The sequence below is a fragment of the Sciurus carolinensis genome, chromosome 9, assembly GCF_902686445.1.
Source record: "Sciurus carolinensis chromosome 9, mSciCar1.2, whole genome shotgun sequence".
NCBI lineage: Eukaryota > Metazoa > Chordata > Mammalia > Rodentia > Sciuridae > Sciurus > Sciurus carolinensis.
The window spans coordinates 54,515,499-54,532,938 of NC_062221.1; the positions used below are offsets into that span (position 1 = coordinate 54,515,499).

General features: G+C 52.6%; 2 protein-coding genes across 8 annotated transcripts in view; one reads left to right on the forward strand and one right to left on the reverse strand.

Annotated features, from left to right (window-relative positions):
• Positions 1-9,839, forward strand: Fam131a (family with sequence similarity 131 member A). Of its 4 annotated transcripts, XM_047563379.1 has the most exons (7): positions 43-180; positions 1,368-1,428; positions 2,418-2,560; positions 4,779-4,872; positions 5,113-5,295; positions 5,454-5,570; positions 6,853-7,900. In XM_047563379.1, exons 4-7 carry the CDS (start codon positions 4,803-4,805, stop codon positions 7,326-7,328), a joined length of 846 nt encoding a protein of 281 aa, XP_047419335.1. In that variant the 5' UTR covers positions 43-180; positions 1,368-1,428; positions 2,418-2,560; positions 4,779-4,802; the 3' UTR covers positions 7,329-7,900. The 4 variants fall into 4 exon arrangements, with proteins under 4 accessions (XP_047419334.1, XP_047419335.1, XP_047419336.1 ...); XM_047563378.1 differs by lacking the exon at positions 1,368-1,428 and having other exon boundaries at positions 1-180; XM_047563377.1 differs by lacking the exons at positions 43-180; positions 1,368-1,428 and adding an exon at positions 1,642-1,770 and having other exon boundaries at positions 6,853-9,839.
• Clcn2 (chloride voltage-gated channel 2) overlaps positions 8,475-17,440 on the reverse strand; it is a 14,687-nt gene continuing 5,721 nt past the window's right edge. For 3 of the 4 annotated variants that reach the window (XM_047563373.1, XM_047563375.1, XM_047563374.1), the window contains 14 exons: positions 16,951-17,035; positions 16,633-16,788; positions 16,164-16,233; positions 15,806-15,916; positions 15,294-15,507; positions 14,619-14,752; positions 14,206-14,378; positions 13,969-14,083; positions 13,680-13,753; positions 13,430-13,489; positions 13,276-13,314; positions 13,013-13,117; positions 9,200-9,286; positions 8,475-9,060 (listed from right to left, as the gene is read on the reverse strand). In XM_047563373.1, the coding sequence (XP_047419329.1) occupies positions 8,866-9,060; positions 9,200-9,286; positions 13,013-13,117; positions 13,276-13,314; positions 13,430-13,489; positions 13,680-13,753; positions 13,969-14,083; positions 14,206-14,378; positions 14,619-14,752; positions 15,294-15,507; positions 15,806-15,916; positions 16,164-16,233; positions 16,633-16,788; positions 16,951-17,035 (1,618 nt within the window). In that variant the 3' untranslated portion in view covers positions 8,475-8,865. The remainder of the gene's footprint in view (positions 9,061-9,199; positions 9,287-13,012; positions 13,118-13,275; positions 13,315-13,429; positions 13,490-13,679; positions 13,754-13,968; positions 14,084-14,205; positions 14,379-14,618; positions 14,753-15,293; positions 15,508-15,805; positions 15,917-16,163; positions 16,234-16,632; positions 16,789-16,950; positions 17,036-17,440) is intronic. The other variant, XM_047563376.1, reaches the window with a different exon arrangement.

Genomic DNA, 17,440 nt, shown 5'->3' on the forward strand with positions numbered 1-17,440 from the left:
TCTCCCGGGAGCGGCGACGGACGCGCGGCTCCCACCCCCTCCCCTCACCGGCTGTCCCCTCCTTGGTGGTGGCCGCGGCCGGACCCTCTGCGAGGCGATGGCCCGGGCCCCGAGCACGGGCTAACGTGCTTGGGTGCCCGGCCATGGGCTGTATCGGCTCTCGGAGCCCGGCGGGTCAGGGTAAGAGGCGGAGGCCGGGCACCGTTGGGGAGTCGGGGAACGGCCGCCCGATGCACGGCCGCGGGGGGGTGTGGGCCTTGAGGAGGGGGCTGGTGACAGAAGGAGGAGCCTGCAACGGGGAGGCGGGCCAGGCCAGAGGAGAAAACGGGAATGGGAGAGGAGGGGGCTAGCCGGAGTCCGGTTCGCTCCCATGGCCTGCCTGCTTCTTGGCTTTGCTAGGCGGACGCATGGTCTCACCGCCGTCCCGTATTCCTCCCACTGCTGAGGGTGGCCAGAGGCGCACAGCCTTGGAATGGACTGGACCAGCTGAGGTCCCCGCCTCTACGGGGCCCCTGGCGACTGGCCTTGCGTGCCCACACACTCCCCTTTGCCTACACCTCGCCTCTCCCACTGTCCTGGGAGTGGCCCCGCCTTTCCTAGCTAGGTCGCTGTTCTCTTAATGAAGCAGCCTGCAAAGGCTGGCCAAGCACCCCGTCACAGAGTTTTGGCCTAACACTTGCTCACCCTTAAGAGTCAGCTGGTTGATCAAGGGGACTAAGGCCCCATGTAGGGCACCTGTGAGCACCTGGTCACCTCTCACTTCTTACAACTTTTAATTTCGTTTCTCCACCACCACTGAAAACAAAAACAAATTACCCTTACTCTGTGGAGGAAAAGGAGTTCGGAGGGAGACTTCCTTCTCACAACTGTTGACCCCTGCTTGGGCCTTAGTTACCATGGATGGTGATGCATTCAGGGAACTGGCCTTAGTCCTATGCATCTAAATTCTGCCCGGGTACTTTATTTCAGTGTTAGGCATGGATTTCGCCAAAGCCTAAGGCCAGATAGGGACTTGTGATGTCGAGGGCTGGATTTGGAATGGGTTCTGAACCTTAAGGGCAGGTGGTCAGTCACATAGGCCTTAGTATGGTTGGTACTTGAGATTCTTCAGAGCTAAACTCTGGCTGAGATTTGTACTTTCCTGAAGGAATTCTGGGATTTGTAGTCCTAAATAAACCTCATGGCTTTTGAAGCTGAGAAGCAGCAGGCTGCTCTGATCCCTCTGGTCTGCTTGGAGTTCAGGAAATCATCCCCTCCTGTAGTCAGAGGAGAGTTTGGTTGACCTCAGGACTGGCCTTGAGAACCCTGATTGGGTACCAGCTGGGGGCCAGGGATGGCCTGTAACCTGTCTTCCTTCTGGTTGGTAGCATTTCTGGGGACCACCAGCTGGCTGAGGCTCAGGGACAGAGACGGCTGCTCCAGCTAAAGGTCAGTTGTGATGTACATGGCCTGTTGGCACTAAGGGATGGGCCTACTCCCCAAGCCCCAGAGAGCTTGGCTAGGCCCCTGGCACACCCACCTCCTCAAAGCCATGAGGCAGGAGTGTTCTCCTTATGTGACTAGGCACAAGTTCCAAGTGGGGAGGGGACTGGCTCAGCATCCGGAGCCAAAACAGGAATAGAACTGGGAGCTGAGCCTGGAGCAGTTCTGGGCTTTTGGTTCTCTGCATCAACACAGCCAGCATGCCTATGATTTCTGTGCTGGGCAAAATGTTTCTGTGGCAGCGTGAAGGGCCTGGAGGACGATGGACTTGTCAGACAAGTCGCAGAGGTGAGACTGGAGACCCTAAATGTGATCTGGGAGGTGATGAGAAGCTGAAGAGTAAGGTGCTCAGATGGCAAGAGGAAAATTACTCTGGTTTAGATACTGGGAACCAGGCTGAAGCAAGAACAGGGCTTTAGGAAAAGGCTTTAGGATAGGGCAAAAATCAGAAAAATAAAAAAAAAAAATCATGGGTTTGTCAGAATAGAAGAGTAAAGAACTGCTGACTAGCTAAGGCTGGTGAGGGGAAAGAACCAAGGCAGCAGGAGGAGAGAAGGAAGGCAGCCAGCCTGCAAAGGGTCCCGGTGGTGGTGGGAAGGGGGACAGTGATGGTGGGAGAATTCAGTGTGCTTTCCAAGAGGAATGGTTAGGCTGAGAAACTGGAAGAAGATTCAGAAATTATCTACATTTGGGTTTCACTCTTGAGTTTTGATGGCAAAATATTTGCAGAGAAGGGTGGCCAGTGGGCTGCCACAAAGGGGCCCCAGAAACACAGCTGTGGATTGGGATTTTCAGAGTCGAGACCACCAGCTTGTGGCTGATGTTCTGGCTAGTGGGGGAGGGGATGCCAAGAAATGATACGGCAAGACTGGATTTAAATCGTGATCTTGGCAGAAGTGAGGGTCCAGCTGAACAGTCTTTCCCCTACTCCTCAGTGTCCTCGGACCCCGCGTGGGCTGTGGAGTGGATTGAACTTCCTCGCGGCCTTTCTCTATCCTCCTTGGGATCTGCTCGGACCCTCCGAGGCTGGAGCCGGTCCTCTCGTCCTTCCTCGGTGGACAGCCAGGACTTGCCAGAGGTGCTTGGCCCCTGGTGTCCGTGTGTGTGTGTGTGTGGGGGGGGGGGAACCACATCCACATCCAGGGGATCTGTGTTCCCCCACCCCCGCCTAGCCAGTCTGCTTCGGGCTCCCTTTTCCTGCGAGCGGAGGCGCTATCCGGCCGGCGGGCAACAAGGCCGCCCCCGCGCCGGTCTGCTCGGCTCGGCTCTGTGCCAGCGGGCGGGCTTGCTCGCTCCTTCGGCGCTGACGTCAGCGCATCCCAGGCCGTATCCCGGGAGACCCTGTTGCATGGTGATGGGTTGCCAGGGAGACATACACCTTTTTCTCTGGGCCTGGGCCGCAGCTGCGCGGAGCGCCTGCACGGATGGCGGCGGCGCCTGGGGGGAGAAAGAGGAGGGAGGGAGAGAGAGCCTGGAAACACCCTGTAGGTGCTCCTCCCCTCAGGCCTACCCGGAGGCTACCAGCGCCACCCTGGGGGCCCTGTCAGCCAGGTACTGAAGGGGAGGGACAGAGGGTGGGCTTGAGGTCAAGGGGCAGGTGGAGGCTGCTCCTGTGCGAGGTGGGATTGTAGTAGAGGAGAGCTAGGTAATGCTGGGGAGTGGGGGTTTGCCTCCCTTCATTGAGGAAAACAGTTGTTGGGTTTGCCAAGGAGCACTGAGCCAGGTGCAGGGTGGAGGTAGGAACCCAGATGGATCAGAATGGGGCCTTGCCATTCCCCGCTCCCTCAGGAGCCATACAAGGGCAATGCTGGGGGAAGGGTGTCAAAGAAAAGTCAGTCAGTCTGGGCTGAAAGCACCACTAGGAAGTGGCACTTGAGGCAGACCTTACATGGTAGGAAGCACACTATCAGTCAAGGAAGGCCTTCTTGGCTCAGAAGAAAGCTGGGTTCCTTTTCCTGGAGGCCTGCAGGCTGCTTACTGACAGGGAAGGCGTAATGGGGTTGTGTTGGAGAGGGGTATCAGTGGTGAATTCCAAGGAGGTCTGAAAGGAGGCAGGGCCTCACAGAGGGGTCCTTCAGTGCCTGGGTGTGAAGCCTGCACTAATGTTACTGAAAAGATTTTAACTAGAGATATGCTGTGACCAGCTGCACTCCAAGAAAATTATTTGTTTACATTTATGCCTTGTCTCATTCATTCAGCCAAAGCATTTTGAGAGAGTACACTTTATTAGGCACTACACTAAACACTGGGGTGCATCAGTAACCACAACAGATGGAATTCCTCAAGGAGGTAAGGACCATTGAGAGAGACCAGCAAGAAATAGGAAACACATGAAATAGACCATAATTACATTCTATAATTAAGGGTCACAAACAGGGTATGTTGATAGAAGACAGATAGTGATTTATTGGCGACTACACAGGGAGGACACACTGGCAGGGCGGCCAGGAAGGTTCTTCTGAGAGGGTGATATTTCAGCCAACATTGGAGGGATGTTCAAAGGATCCAGCTAGCCATGGGAAAGAGAGGGAGGGAAAGAGAATGCTCACACATAACATCCTGGGTTGAGAAAATACTAGTAGGAGGAGGTTGGGGAATCCCAACTTGTGCTAATCTGAGCAGGGATCCTTGAGGACTTAAGGAAGGATGAGGTTGGTATTAGAGGCAGTTTGGAGGTAGAATCATGAGGTCTTAACAACAGATGTGAGCAGGCCAAGAGCATAGGGAAGAGTTGATGGTAATGTTGAGGTTTGACACCAGGCTGAATGAGAAAATGGCAGGATGATACAAAGTAAGGGAGTCAGGAAATAGGGCCAAATGTGGGAAGAGGGTGTTGGTTCAATTTGGTCATACTGAGTTTGTGGCTCTGGTAGATGGTCTGGGAATAGCTGGAATGTAGATCTGAAAAGAAAGGAAGAGAGGAGCAAAGGGGAGAGGAACTTAAGGTTAGGTCTGATACCATATCTGTCCCTTCCCTGTCTTTCTTCTCCCTGGAGGCCCCACTCGATGACTTTTCACTTCCTGACCTGCCTGCTTCCCCTCTGGTAGCCAGGAAGATGGAGGGTAGCAATAGTTCTGTTCCCTTGGACCTGCCTGATGCTACATTGTTCCCTGGCAGGGCAGTTCACTGGTCCTAGCTTCTTAACCTTTTAAGTTTCCCAGAAGCCACCAGGCTATGTGTGCTGCCCTTACATTCTTCCAATGTCACCCTGATACCATGGGTTGGGGTTTGGGTATATTGGTGTGAAGATCAGTGCTATCAGAGGGGTACTGACCTTCTGATTGTGCCACTCAAGGTGAATGTTGGAGACACAGTCGCAATGCTGCCCAAGTCCCGGAGAGCCCTAACCATCCAGGAGATTGCTGCGCTGGCCAGATCCTCCCTGCATGGTATGCACCCACCTCCCATGCCTCTGACCATTTTGTCCTTTCTCCTTCCTTTCACACATGTCTTTTGGAACTCTTTCATGTGCGTGTTGTCTGGGATCCCCCTTTTCCTAATGAATCCCAGCCCTTCCTCCCACCTGCAGGTACACTTGGATTCTTACTATCACCACCTTCCACTTCCCTTCCAGGTGTTTCCTGATTCTTGCCCTTCCTAGTTTCTCTCTCTCTTTCTCCCATCTCCAGGCATTTCCCAGGTGGTGAAGGATCACGTGACCAAGCCTACCGCCATGGCCCAGGGCCGAGTGGCTCACCTCATTGAGTGGAAGGGCTGGAGCAAGCCGAGTGACTCGCCTGCTGCCCTGGAATCAGCCTTTTCCTCCTATTCAGACCTCAGCGAGGGTGAACAAGAGGCTCGCTTTGCAGCAGGTAGGTGGCACAAGGGGTCAGCCGCACACCACTGCCTCTGATCTTGGATTTGGCAGGGGGGTTGAAGTCTTTTCCTACCTGTCTCTGCTCTCCCATCTGCACATTGAGCCCCAGTATTAGCTGAACTCCTGTTAACAAATTCTGTGTCCTCCTGATAGGAGTGGCCGAGCAGTTTGCTATTGCAGAAGCCAAGCTCCGGGCATGGTCTTCAGTGGATGGTGACGACTCCACTGATGACTCCTATGACGAGGATTTTGCTGGAGGAACTGACACAGGTGAGGAGCATTCTGTGCTGATGCTGTGTGTTGGGGTGGACTTGCCTGATAGGCCTTGTGATTTACTCAGAGCCTCTGGAAGGGGAGGGGAGGGGGACAGACTATTCAGGCAGACCTTGACACCCCAGGGGCAGGAGGGCTGGCCACACTCATGTGTGGGATATCAGCAGTTGAAATGGAGTGGTCCCTTTCCTAGACATGCTGAGCCTTCTCTGCCTGTGTGTGCAGTTGGACCTCACAGTCCTTAGGAAAAAAAAAAAAAAAAAAAAAAAAATGCCCAGAGATCTCCGTGACAACTCAAGTGCAGACATGTCTCCAGGAGGGTCTGTGGTGCCCTTGCCTTTTCCTCTCAGGCAGCCTTCTGGCTGTCTGTGGCAGGACAGATGAGCCGCAGTGCAGCACCTCACAGGGCACTGGCCCCAGGCAAACAGGAAGGCATGCTGGGCCTGGACTCCCACAGGGCTGTGCTGGCTCCAGCTCAACATCCTTGCATTCCAGCCTGTGGGCCTTTCTCTGGGCCATTGCTTGTGGAGGGGACCCTGCAGTGCTGCACAGCTGTGCTCAGCTCTCCTTTCATCTTCCTTTCCCTGGAGTTCATGGCTGACTTTCTGTACAGCTTCTGGACTCAAGCCTTGCAGGATCCTGCCCCCACCCCCACCTCTATGCCTTTGAAGATCACTGTACCAGTCCCCACCCCTCCAGTTAGGTAATAATTCTCCATGGCATACTCTACAGCAGGACAGCCTAGTGATGGCTGCTTCGGTAAAAGGGGGACCGATTTGGATGCCCAAGGCCAAGATGGAACCCCCTCCACATGCATTTTCCTTTGATTATATTCCAGGCTTGCTTTGACCCTTGAGATAATAACTAACATTTGTCCGAGGCTGCTACTAGCCCATGTGGAATCTTTAAGCAAATTTTAAAAAGGCACCCCTTTCTCTGGTGGGCACAGCCCCAGGCCAGGGCATGTTGCTCGGTGAGCTGGAATTCAGCCTACACCCACTGCCTTGTGCAGTGAACAACCTACATGACCATATGCGGTGGCTCTACATTTATTGTTTGCTTCCTGTGTGCCAGACTCTTGTTTTCTCAACAACCCCCAAGGTAGGTATTATTAGAATCCCTAATTCTCCACAAAGGGAAATAAGGCATTGAAAAATTGTGTCTACCCTTAGCCCCAGCCCAATTAGCAAGGATAGAGTGGGGCAAGGGAATGTGGCTTCCAGGTGGGGCAATTGAAATGAGGCCAGCAGACCTGTCTTCTTTTCTTTCCCCCTCACAGACATGGCTGGGCAGTTGCCTCTGGGGCCCCACTTCCAGGACCTCTTCACCGGCCGCCGATTCTCCCGGCCTGTGCGCCAGGGCTCTGTGGAGCCTGAGAGCGACTGCTCGCAGACCGTGTCCCCAGACACCCTGTGCTCTAGTCTGTGCAGCCTGGAGGATGGGTTGCTGGGCTCCCCAGCCCGGCTGACCTCCCAGCTGCTGGGCGATGAGCTGCTCCTCGCCAAACTGCCCCCCAGCCGGGAAAGTGCCTTCCACAGCCTGGGCCCGTTGGAGGCCCAGGACTCGCTCTACAACTCGCCCCTCACGGAGTCCTGCCTTTCCCCTGCCGAGGAGGAGCCAGACCCTTGCAAGGACTGCCAGCCACTCTGCCCACCACCAGTGGGCAGCTGGGAGCGGCAGCGGCAAGCCTCTGATGTGGCCTCTTCTGGGGTGGTGTCCTTAGATGAGGATGAGGCAGAGCCAGAGGAACAGTGACCCAAATCATGCCTGGTGGTGGCATGTGTCCCCTAGCTGCTGCTGGGGGCAGAGCCTCTGTGCCCAAGTGTGGGCTCAAGGCTCTCAGCAAGCTCCTCAGCCTAGAAGGGCTACTGGGAGCCCTCACTTCTCCGTCGTGTGTTTTGCATGAAAGTGTTTGGAGAGGAGCCAGGGACCAGGCTGGGGGCGCATGTCCTGCCCCCACTCCTGGGGTTTGCCGGGGGTTGCCCGGGGCCCCTGGGGCATGGCTACAGCTGTGGCAGACAGTGATGTTCATGTTCTCAAATCCAAATGCCACATTTTCTCCTCGGATGATGTGAACCCCTGAGGGGGTTGTTCTGGGCTGTGGGGCGGAGTGGGAGGGAGCTTGGCCACCTCCTCTGTCCTCCCCACGCCTCTCTCTGCTTCTCTCCTCACTGAGTCCATGTGCAGTGCTTGATAGAATCACCTCCACCTGGGGGGCTGGCTCCTGTGGATTGAGCCACCCCCTAAGGACCCCCTTGCCCAGCTGGGCGCGTGCTGTGCTTCACCTCTCCATTGTCTCTAAATCTTCTTCTTTTTCCCTAAAGACAGAGGGTTTCTGGTCTGTTCTTTCAGTCGGATCTTCTCTGGGAGGCACTGGAACGATGGAAGCATGTACCCTTTACCCTTTTCCTGCCCTCCCCGAGGCCTGGGCCCTTTCCCAGCCCTCCATGGATCTGTAGGCACTTGGAGTTCACTTTAGGGTGGAGCTGGAAGAAAGGGTTGCTCTGGTTGCTAGATCTGTGACTTCGATGTTCTTCCAGGGAGGGCCACAAGGGGGCCACAGGAGTGCCAGGAAATTGTCAGCTGATGCCTGCACAGCCAGCCAGGAATTGTGCCAAGGAGTGATGGTCATGAGGGAGTGCCTCTCCTTGGGGAGGAAAGGGTAGTGCCTTTCTTGGCTGAATGAAAGGCCACAGCCATAGGACCAGGGGCCCTGCCCCAGCCAGGGTGTTGATGACCCAGCATGGAGGTCTCTGGCAGATCCTGCATTCCAAAGACACTGGACTCCAGATTTTTATGGCTGTGGGGAGTTAGGCGACTGCAGAATTAAGAGCCTTATAGGCTTTGGCAGGTAAGAGGACCCAAGGTAAGAACAAGAGCCAATGGGCACAAGCATTCAATATATAAGTGGCTCATTAGGTGTTTATTTTGTTCTATTTAAGAATTTGTTTTATTAAATTAATATAAAAATCTTTGTAAATCTCTATATACATCTGGTCATTGGAGGTTCCAGTATAAACCCATCTTAGTTCTACCCTTTTTCCCTTCAAAGGGGAGCAGAGATCAAGGGACCCCACCCCCATCCTGCCAGGGTGGTGCCAATCTTCCTGCACTTGGAAGTCTTCCTGCAGGTGGGTGCTGGGTGAGATTCCAGGTAGGATGAACTGGGAGGTGCTAGTATCCCAGGTTTGGACAGGGGGCTGGGGCTCCAGCTTTTGGCTGCAGCTTCCTCCTGCTTTCCCAAGGCAGAAGGTTTATGGCTACCACAATCCTGGGCCACCCATGGAAGGGTTCACTGGCACTTGTCGTCACTGTCAGAAGGGCTGCCTTCCCGGGGGAGGCCGTGGCGGGAGCGGGGCCCCCAGAGTGCATGCACCTCAGTGGTCTCTGTATCACTGCTGCTGGTGGCACTGTCTCGGAAGCTGGCGAGGGGTGGCCGAACTTTCACGCCCTGTGCTGTGACAGAGCCCTCGATGGCCTTCCGGAGCTGGAAGGTGAGAGTGTCAGCTGTCTGGACTTGGGACTCCCTGCTCAAGCCCCTCCCCAGCACTCCCCTGGAGGAACCAAACATAAGCTTCCATGTCATCTGGAAGTGGATATGGCTTTGGTGGCTACTGCCATCTCACCTCCTTTAGGGTAACAATTCCAATGAGTCTGCCAATACTGGTGACATAAGCATGGTCCACTCCCAGTAGTGAGAAGATGGTATGAGTCTGCAGGGTGGGGAGAAGACATATTGGACTTCATGTTGGAAGGGGCAGCTCTAAACCACAGGACGAAGGGACCCAGGAGAAAGTGTGTGTGTGAGTGTCCCAGATAATGGGAGGAAGGGGACAGGTCTACTAGAGGGAAAATAGAATGTTTCTGTGCTTCTAGGTTTCAGAAACTTGACAGCTGAAATCCCTTATGTTGTTTCTACTGATGGGCTCACCCTCATGTCCCTGTTTTGCTTTGGGCCCTCTCCCAAGCTTTCAAATGTGATCCCCAGTAGTTCAGAAATTGGGCCAGATGCAGTGTCACATGCTTGTAATCCCAGAAGCTTGGGAGACTGAGGCAGGAGAATTTCGAGTTCAAAGTCAGCCTCAGCCACTTGGAGAGGCCCCGTCTCCAAATAAAATACAAAAAAGGGCTGGGGATGTGGCTCAGTGGTTAAGCACCCCTGTGTTCAATCCTTAGTACCAAAAAAAAAAAAAAAAGTTCAAAAATTGTCAGCCAGTTCCCCTTGTGCTGTAAGTGGATTTTCTTGGGCCAAATGTCTTGAAAACAGCTCTCCTGACTCAGCACTTCCTGGAATTTTGGCCTATCAATTATCTCAGTGTTCTGAGTTTAATTGTAAGCTTCTTGGCTTAATGGTTGAATCAAGATGGGCAGTAATAACTCTGCTTCTTGAGTACCAATTACTCAGAACTCACTTAAATTGTCTTAACACCCCTCAAATGTTTTCTCTTACACTGAAATTCTATAGAAAGGAATTTCTAGAACTTTCTTAACTTTTTCCATCTAAGACATGACAGTATTTATAAAAAGAGGCAAAAAGTTCAGTTTTGGAAAAAGCTCCTCTGTGTTTCTTCAGTACCTACAATTGTCATGTGATTAGCAAGTCCTTCCTCATATCTAACTTGAATCCTACATGCTACAAGTCAGCCTTAATTTCCTTGTATGACTCCAGTGGGAAACATCTTTATTATAGGGTTTCTTGTTTTAATAAACCCGTAGCCTTGTCATCTTATGGTCAAATAATCCCTCTCATCTTCTCCCAAGAAGCCTATTAAATAGTTCCCTTGGATTTTCCTAATCAGAGTGGGGTTTGATAGGCAATAGGTCTTTTAGGGTTGCCAATCACTTGTCTGTGGCAATCACCAAGCTGCACCAATATACTTCCTAGACATCCTTGCCATTCACCCCGGCTATCAGTCGCACTACCTTCACTAGGACTAGGGCCATTCTCTGGCTTGGCTCTGCCATCCTATTTTCTCAGACTTGCTCAGTGCCTAGCCTCCATGAGATTCTTTCCAAGTCAACCCCAACTTGTCTTCCCGGCCTGATTCCATGGTGCACCTCAGCTTCCAGACTCACTCAGTTTTCAGTTCTGTTCTGAAAAATACTCATTTCTTCCACACCTCAGACTTTCCCTCACTGTACGATCTTTTAAAATTTCCCACTGTTCATTCTTCAGTAGTAATTCCTAACATTTTAAATATTTACTCTGTGTGAGGCACTGTTGTAAGTGCTTCACGTGTCTCATCCCCTTTAATCTTCAAAAAAACAAATTAGGCAGGTCCCCTACTTTACAGATAAGTGAAATGAAGCACAGAGAGGCTAAGAAATTTGCCAAGGTTACACAGCTAACCCACACATGGCAGTGAGGATTTGGGTTCAGCTGGTCTGGCCCTTACACTAGCACTTTCGCCTCACAACTCCCACTGTTTCTCCTAGGTGGCACCTGAATGAATGAGGGACCTGTTGGCACATGATCAATAGCTGCACAGGTTCTTGAATAGTCTCTAAAGTATTTTCTCTCCTCTTGGAATGTTTCCTTCTGAACTTGATTGGGCTACTACTTACTGGTTCTTTGGGCCTGCAAGGACATTTTGAATTCTAATCTTTTATGTTGTTATCATCCTAGTTTATTGCACTTTTGTTAATTAGTTCCTTAAAGCCTTCTTTTCCTCAGATTTTTAAGTTTGTAACAAACACCTGCTTTGTCTTTTTTGATTTAATTAGGCATTAGGGAGCCCACTGGAGGGCCCAAATTTCTTGGGCTTGAGAACAGTGAACTGATAGGAAGAGACAATGTGGTCTTCTGAAAGCATCCTGGGAGCAGGACCAAGAGATCTGAGTTCTGACGTGACTCTTTTCCTATATACTAGAATGGCTTAGACCAAGGCTTTTTTTTTTTTTTTAATAATATATTTTTAGAAGTTAATGGACCTTTATTTCATTAATTAATTAATTAATTAATTAATTAATTAATTTGCGGTGTTGAGAATTGAACCCAGTGCCTCACACATGCCAGGCAAGAACTCTCTACCCCTGAGCCACAACGCCAGCCTGATCACAAGCTTTTGAGTCAGACCATCTTATATTCCAGGTTCAGTGCCACTTCTAACTAGCTATGTGACCTTGAGCAACTTGCTTACCTCCCCGAATCTCAATTTCTTCTATAGAAATTGGAATATCACAATATTTATCTTACAGCGTGGTTGTCAGGATTAAATTACACACATAAGGATCTCAGCACAGTGTCTGGCACATAATAACACTCAAAAAATATCTTCATCATCATCATCATCATGGTGTCTGAAGATTAAGATGATCAATCATTGTGGAAAAGCTTTAGTGGTCTTAGTGACAAAGGCTTTAAATAAAAGCCTAATGTATTATCTTCAGGCCTATCTCCTTTTTTTCTTGTAACTGTATTGCAATTCCCCATTCACTTTAATCTGAGGTCTTTATCTAAAGGCTGGCAAGTTCCTTTATGGCTGTTTGCATTTTTGTTTCTCTTGTCCCCTGTCCTTCCTGTCTCCACCTCTGCTTGTGCATGCAATGCTGACTCCTTTAGACACAGAGTGTCTAAGCCAGCCACCCAAGCTATGGGCCTTGGGAGTTTTACCTGCTGTTGCCTGTCCCTTCTCCCCACACCTCCCAATAGAGGCTTGGACATTTAGTCTGTCAAACATTTAGATTATTGTGAGGTGTGCTTGCACTCCCTGTCTTCACTTGGAAGTCTCTAGTTGCCCACTGGCACCAGCTACCCCTTTGAAGCCCCAAAGCCATATTCCCCAGAAGGTCCCTACCTTCCTCAGGTGTCTGTCTCACCCCCAACTAACCTATCTGGGCTGGATTTCTCTCCCCATTTCTGCAGCCATGTTGCCTTTCTGCTGAGCTATTTTCCTGAGCCTCTACTAGTTTTCCTTTGGCCCACATTAAATCAGACTTTCTGGGGTCTGACATTCCAAGCCCCCCACTGAGTGTTTCTCATCTTTGTTTATTTCTTCTCTGCAGTCTCTCCACCCCTACTTGGCTATTTGTTAGCTTGTTTATTCGATTTTCTTATCCTGACTGTTTCTCACCCGATTTTTTCAGTGTGGGCGTATCAGCCTTGTTGAGCTCTGGCAGCCTCCTGCCTAGCTCTGACCCTGGCCTGGCCTTCTGGCTTCCAACCAGATCAAGCTCTGTCTTTGTTGCTGCTTTGGTCCAGTGTTCCTGGGGGCGAGGCTAAGCAGAGGAAAAATGATGCCTGGCTCTACTAGGAGCAGGGCAAAGTTAAGGAGCCTTGGCTTCCAGCCTCCTATGGCTCAAAGCAACATATCTGAAAAATATCTCAACACAGAGTCTACTCTCTCACTCCCTTCCTTTCTCACTGTTGACGTGGGGGTGGTTGTGGAGTGTGGGTAGACCAGATCCCTACCCTGTTCCACACAGGCCACTGGCCCTACCTTGTGCAAAGAGGTGCGCTCCACCAGCTGGAAGGGGGCAGGATCAATTTTGCAGTCACTGAAGTTGACAGGTTCATCTAGTTGTTGTTCTTCCCACTCCAGAATCTGAGAGGAAGAGACTGAAGGTTAGGGAGAAGGTGTCAAAAGCTGCTCTCGCCTTCCTAAAGGTTGACTTTATTCTCCCCCATGGTCTTTCCCATCAGTCAAGATGATGACCGAACACACCCAGGAAGAAACAGGGTCCAAAGTCCAGGGCATCTTACCTCCTCAGGGCTCATCTCGCCTTCCAGGTCCGAGTCACTCTAGAAGTGGGGAGGGAGGTGAGTGGAACCCCAGCTCTGGGAGGTTTACTCAGCCTAAACTCTTGGCCCTCCCTGCCCAGTGCTCCTGAGCTTCAGTGCAAGATGCTGAACATACCGCCAAGGAGATTCGGACCCGCTTCAGCTTGCGCTTGTCACAGGATTCTGGCTTCTCCAACTTTGTCAGAGCCAAACCAGGGAGGAGAGGAGTAGAGGTTATAGGAAGAAGGGAGGTGAGGAGTGTAGGGGAGCTCAGCGGAAAGGGCACCCTGCAGGATAGTTGAGAGGGCAGAGGGCAGGGAGAATAGGGCATGCCTTGCAGGGTTAATGGAGAGGGGGTCTCAGCCATGGTGGCTCCAACTACTCACCTCTGAAGCGGCCTCTGGAGGTGGGCTGCCACAGAAGAGGCTCCTGAGGGCAATGCCTGCTGATTCCACATTGCCTGTGTTCCCAAACACAAGGCCCCAGGGGAAATGTCATCTTTGGGGAAGAGGATCAGGAGAGGTGAAGGCAAGGAGAGAGGTCTCATTTCCACCCCTGGCCCATCTGGGCAGCCTCTTCTAGCTGGGATGTGCTCTAGCAAAAGGGGTGAGGAGGAACCCTGTGGCCCTCAGGGGCTTGGCTTAGGCTGTGTCTGGGAAAGAGAGATGGGCTCACCTGTGGGAGTCTCCCTGAGGTTGTTGGCATTGCTGGGCCCCCTCTTGAGAGCAGGCTTCAGGGGCTTGTGAGTCTCCCCACGGGATGCAGGGAAGCCTGAGTCTTCTGTGTTCACCTGCAGAGGCAGGAAAAGGCTGGGGAGGCTGTGGCCCCAGACCACCCTCTAAATCATCTTCCCCATCAGTCTACATAATAGCACTTTGGAAGTGTGTATGGCTGTGGGGCTTTCCCCCTCACCTGGAAGCGGACAGATGTCCCTGGACTAGGGGGACTCTCCTGATCAGAGGGTGGAGATGTCTGGGCCTTTCTACGTTCCTGCATGTACTGCCGCCGACGGGTGGGGCTCAGTTGAGCTGCCAGTAACGCCACCACCTGGGAGCGCTCAATGGACCCCAGCAGGATCATAGACTCTGGATAGAGCAAGTGGGAAGGCTCAGATGCTGGAGGGTGACCCTCCCACCCCCTGGACCTTCTCTCACACCCAAATTGAGGCCTTGGATATAGGCTACACACCACAGGAAAACCCCTGCCTGGCAAGTGCTAACCCATTCCCTTTGCAACCAAGGAGATTAGTCCTGAGCTCCCTTGCCCCTTCCTGAGCAAGGACCCTGGGAGGTGCTCACAGCACCTGGGAACCCTCCTAGCCTCACCAGGGGACTCCACTAGGGCCAACATGCGACCCTTGGTCCTGTGCAGTGCCAACCGCAGGTCCCGGAAGGTACAGCTGAGGGCCACATGGGGAACATCCCGCACCATGATGTCCTCCACTCGCACCCGGTACTGCCTAGGGGCAGAGTGGGGTACTCAGTTTGTGGTCAGCATAAGGAGAACAGCCCAGAGCACTACTACCCCAGTGCTGCAAGGAAGGTCCCACAGCCCCAGAGGACAAGGGACAAAGGGTCAGGTGTCCAGGAGTGTACCCAACCCCCCACCCTTTTTCTTGGTACTGGGGATTTAACCCAGGGGCACTCTACCACTGAGCTACATCCCCAGCCTTTTTTTATTTTTTATTTTGAGACAGGGTCTCACTAAGTTGCTTAAAGCCTCCCTAAGTTGCTGAGGCTGGTCTTAAAATTGTGATTATCTGGCCTCAGCCTCCTGAATTGCTGGGATTACACATGTGTGCCACTGTGCCTGGCCTCACCCTTCTTTTTGATCAGTTGGGGCCAGCTACAGGGAACCCCAGGGTGAGGGCAGTCTGAAGGGGAGGGAGGGAGCAAGGTGACCAGTCTCCCAGCTTAGGACCTTGCTGGAGGTGGGTGAGAGGGCTCCTAGGAAGCCTTCTGCCCCTCACCCACACCCCCTTTGCACCCGGTCCTCCATACTGGTGGCGGCCCCAGCCCAGCTCAGGCAGGTAGGGCAGTTTCTTGATCCTGATGATGCTGTCATAGAGTGAGGGCTGCAGGCTCTGGGCAACAGCATTGGCCAGGATGACGGCAATCATGACAGGCAGGATGTGGGCGATCTGGCCTGTGAGCTCGAACACAATCACGGCCGTGGATACTGTGTGTGTCACTGCTCCTGCCAGTGCAGCTGCCCCTGGGGACAGCCATTCTCAGTCTCCTCAGGGTGCCCAGGTCCCAGAAGACCCTCCCTTCCCTGGGCAGGGCCTCTGGTGGTCCCTCAGGGCTGTCCTATATGGTCCTTGGGATTGGAACTCTGCATCTGCCAGCAGAGGGCACCAGAGCCTCAGACTCTGTGGCTGGGGCAGTGGTCTTCCAAGGCAGATACAGACCATGAGGGCTGGTGGGTTATACCACTGGGGGTATTTGCCTGGCATGCAAGACCCTGGGCTTGATCTTCAGCACTGCAAAGCAAAGAGACCTAGGGCACTCACCAACCACTGCATAGCCCCCAGGTACAATCCTGTAGGTGCTGCTGTCTGTGTGAATCCCATCTGGGAACCAGGCAGCCATGCTTTCACCCACCAGACGTCCAAATGCTGCTCCTTCAGGGAGGGGGGTGGGAAGAGAAAAAGGTAGTGGAGGGGGAGGGCAGGGGCACTAGGAAGAGAAAGGGTCAGAGGGTAGGGGAGGGGCCAGTGGGTCATTCAGTGCAGGGGGCAGCCTTGCAGGGTTGGGGGTTTGGGCAAGGGGCTGGACCAAAACCCCACTCCTGGGCAGAGAGGGGACAGCCAGGGGTAGACAAAGTATGGGGAGGGTACAGGCTGGGAGGACAGGCAGTTGCAAACTCACCGATGACAAAGACAGGCATGAAGGCCCCGCAGGGCACTGGGATGGTTGTGGCCAGTGCAGACATCCAGAACTGTAGACAGGAGGCGGTTCAAACAAGTAGAGGTGCCCCCCAGGGGAGCCTGCCTTGCTTATCAGCAGGAACAATCTCCCCAGGTATCCCAGAATCCCAGGAGGTGAAAGGAAGGGAAAGGACTCTGGAACCAGATGGCTTGGGTTCAAATCCTTACACACCAGTAACTGTGTGACTGTGGGTCAGTTACTTAACCTCTTTGTGCTTCAACTCCCCATCTTTAAAACAGGGATAAGAGCATCTTTCTTATAGCACTGCTATGAGGCTTAAAGGAGTTAACACAAAGCAAGGGGACAACACCTGCGCCTAGTAAGCCTACGTAACGTTAGGGATATATATATATATATATATATATATATATATATATATATATATATATATATATGTAGGAAGCCCCACCTTCATGAGAATGAAGATGACCAGGGTGAGGAAGACGTTGGCACGTGGTGGGCTCCAGGCCTGTGAGGTGCTGGGTTGCTCTAGCTCCTCTACCAGGCCCTGGCGGACCCATGTCCGGTTGTCAAACAAGGTGACCAGTGTCTCTTTCTGTGAAAGCTAAGGTGAACAAGATGCCTCAGGCTTGGGAACATCAAGATGCTGGGAAAGAGCCCACAGGAACCCACAAGAACAAGGGGTCCCAGAGTCACATTGGGGCTGTTGATTTTAGAAGGACTGTGTCTCAGAGGAGAGTGCATGTGTCTGTTTTGTCTCGGTTACCTGTCCAGCCATGAACTGCCCAAAGCCAGGGGGGAAGGTCAGAGTAGAGATGAGCAGGGTCACCAGAGCCGGGAAGAGCAGGCGTCTAGAGATGTAGGTTTCACAGCATCAGGCACGGGTGGCGTAACCTCCTATAGACTGGCGATGAGCTGAGTGCCCTCACATACCTCAGGGCTGAGGTCAGAGCAGAGTCTTGGCTCTTATATGAAAGCACACAATCCTGAGAAAAGGTCCCCTTTACTGTTGACGACATGACAGCCCCCGAGGCTGATGGTGGACCAGGGTTATTACAAGAGCTGAGGGGTCTGACCCAAAGGCCTTTCTGCCGCTCCTTAACTCTACATAGGTAGTAGCAGCAGAAAATCCATCCCTAAGCCTCTTTTGGACACCTCTGAGCTGTGACTACACCCTCCACCCTCAGAAGCCCCAGCTGAAGGGCACATTGTGAGGGGATAGAGACACTTCTGCCTCTGTCTGTCTCTCTGTGGTG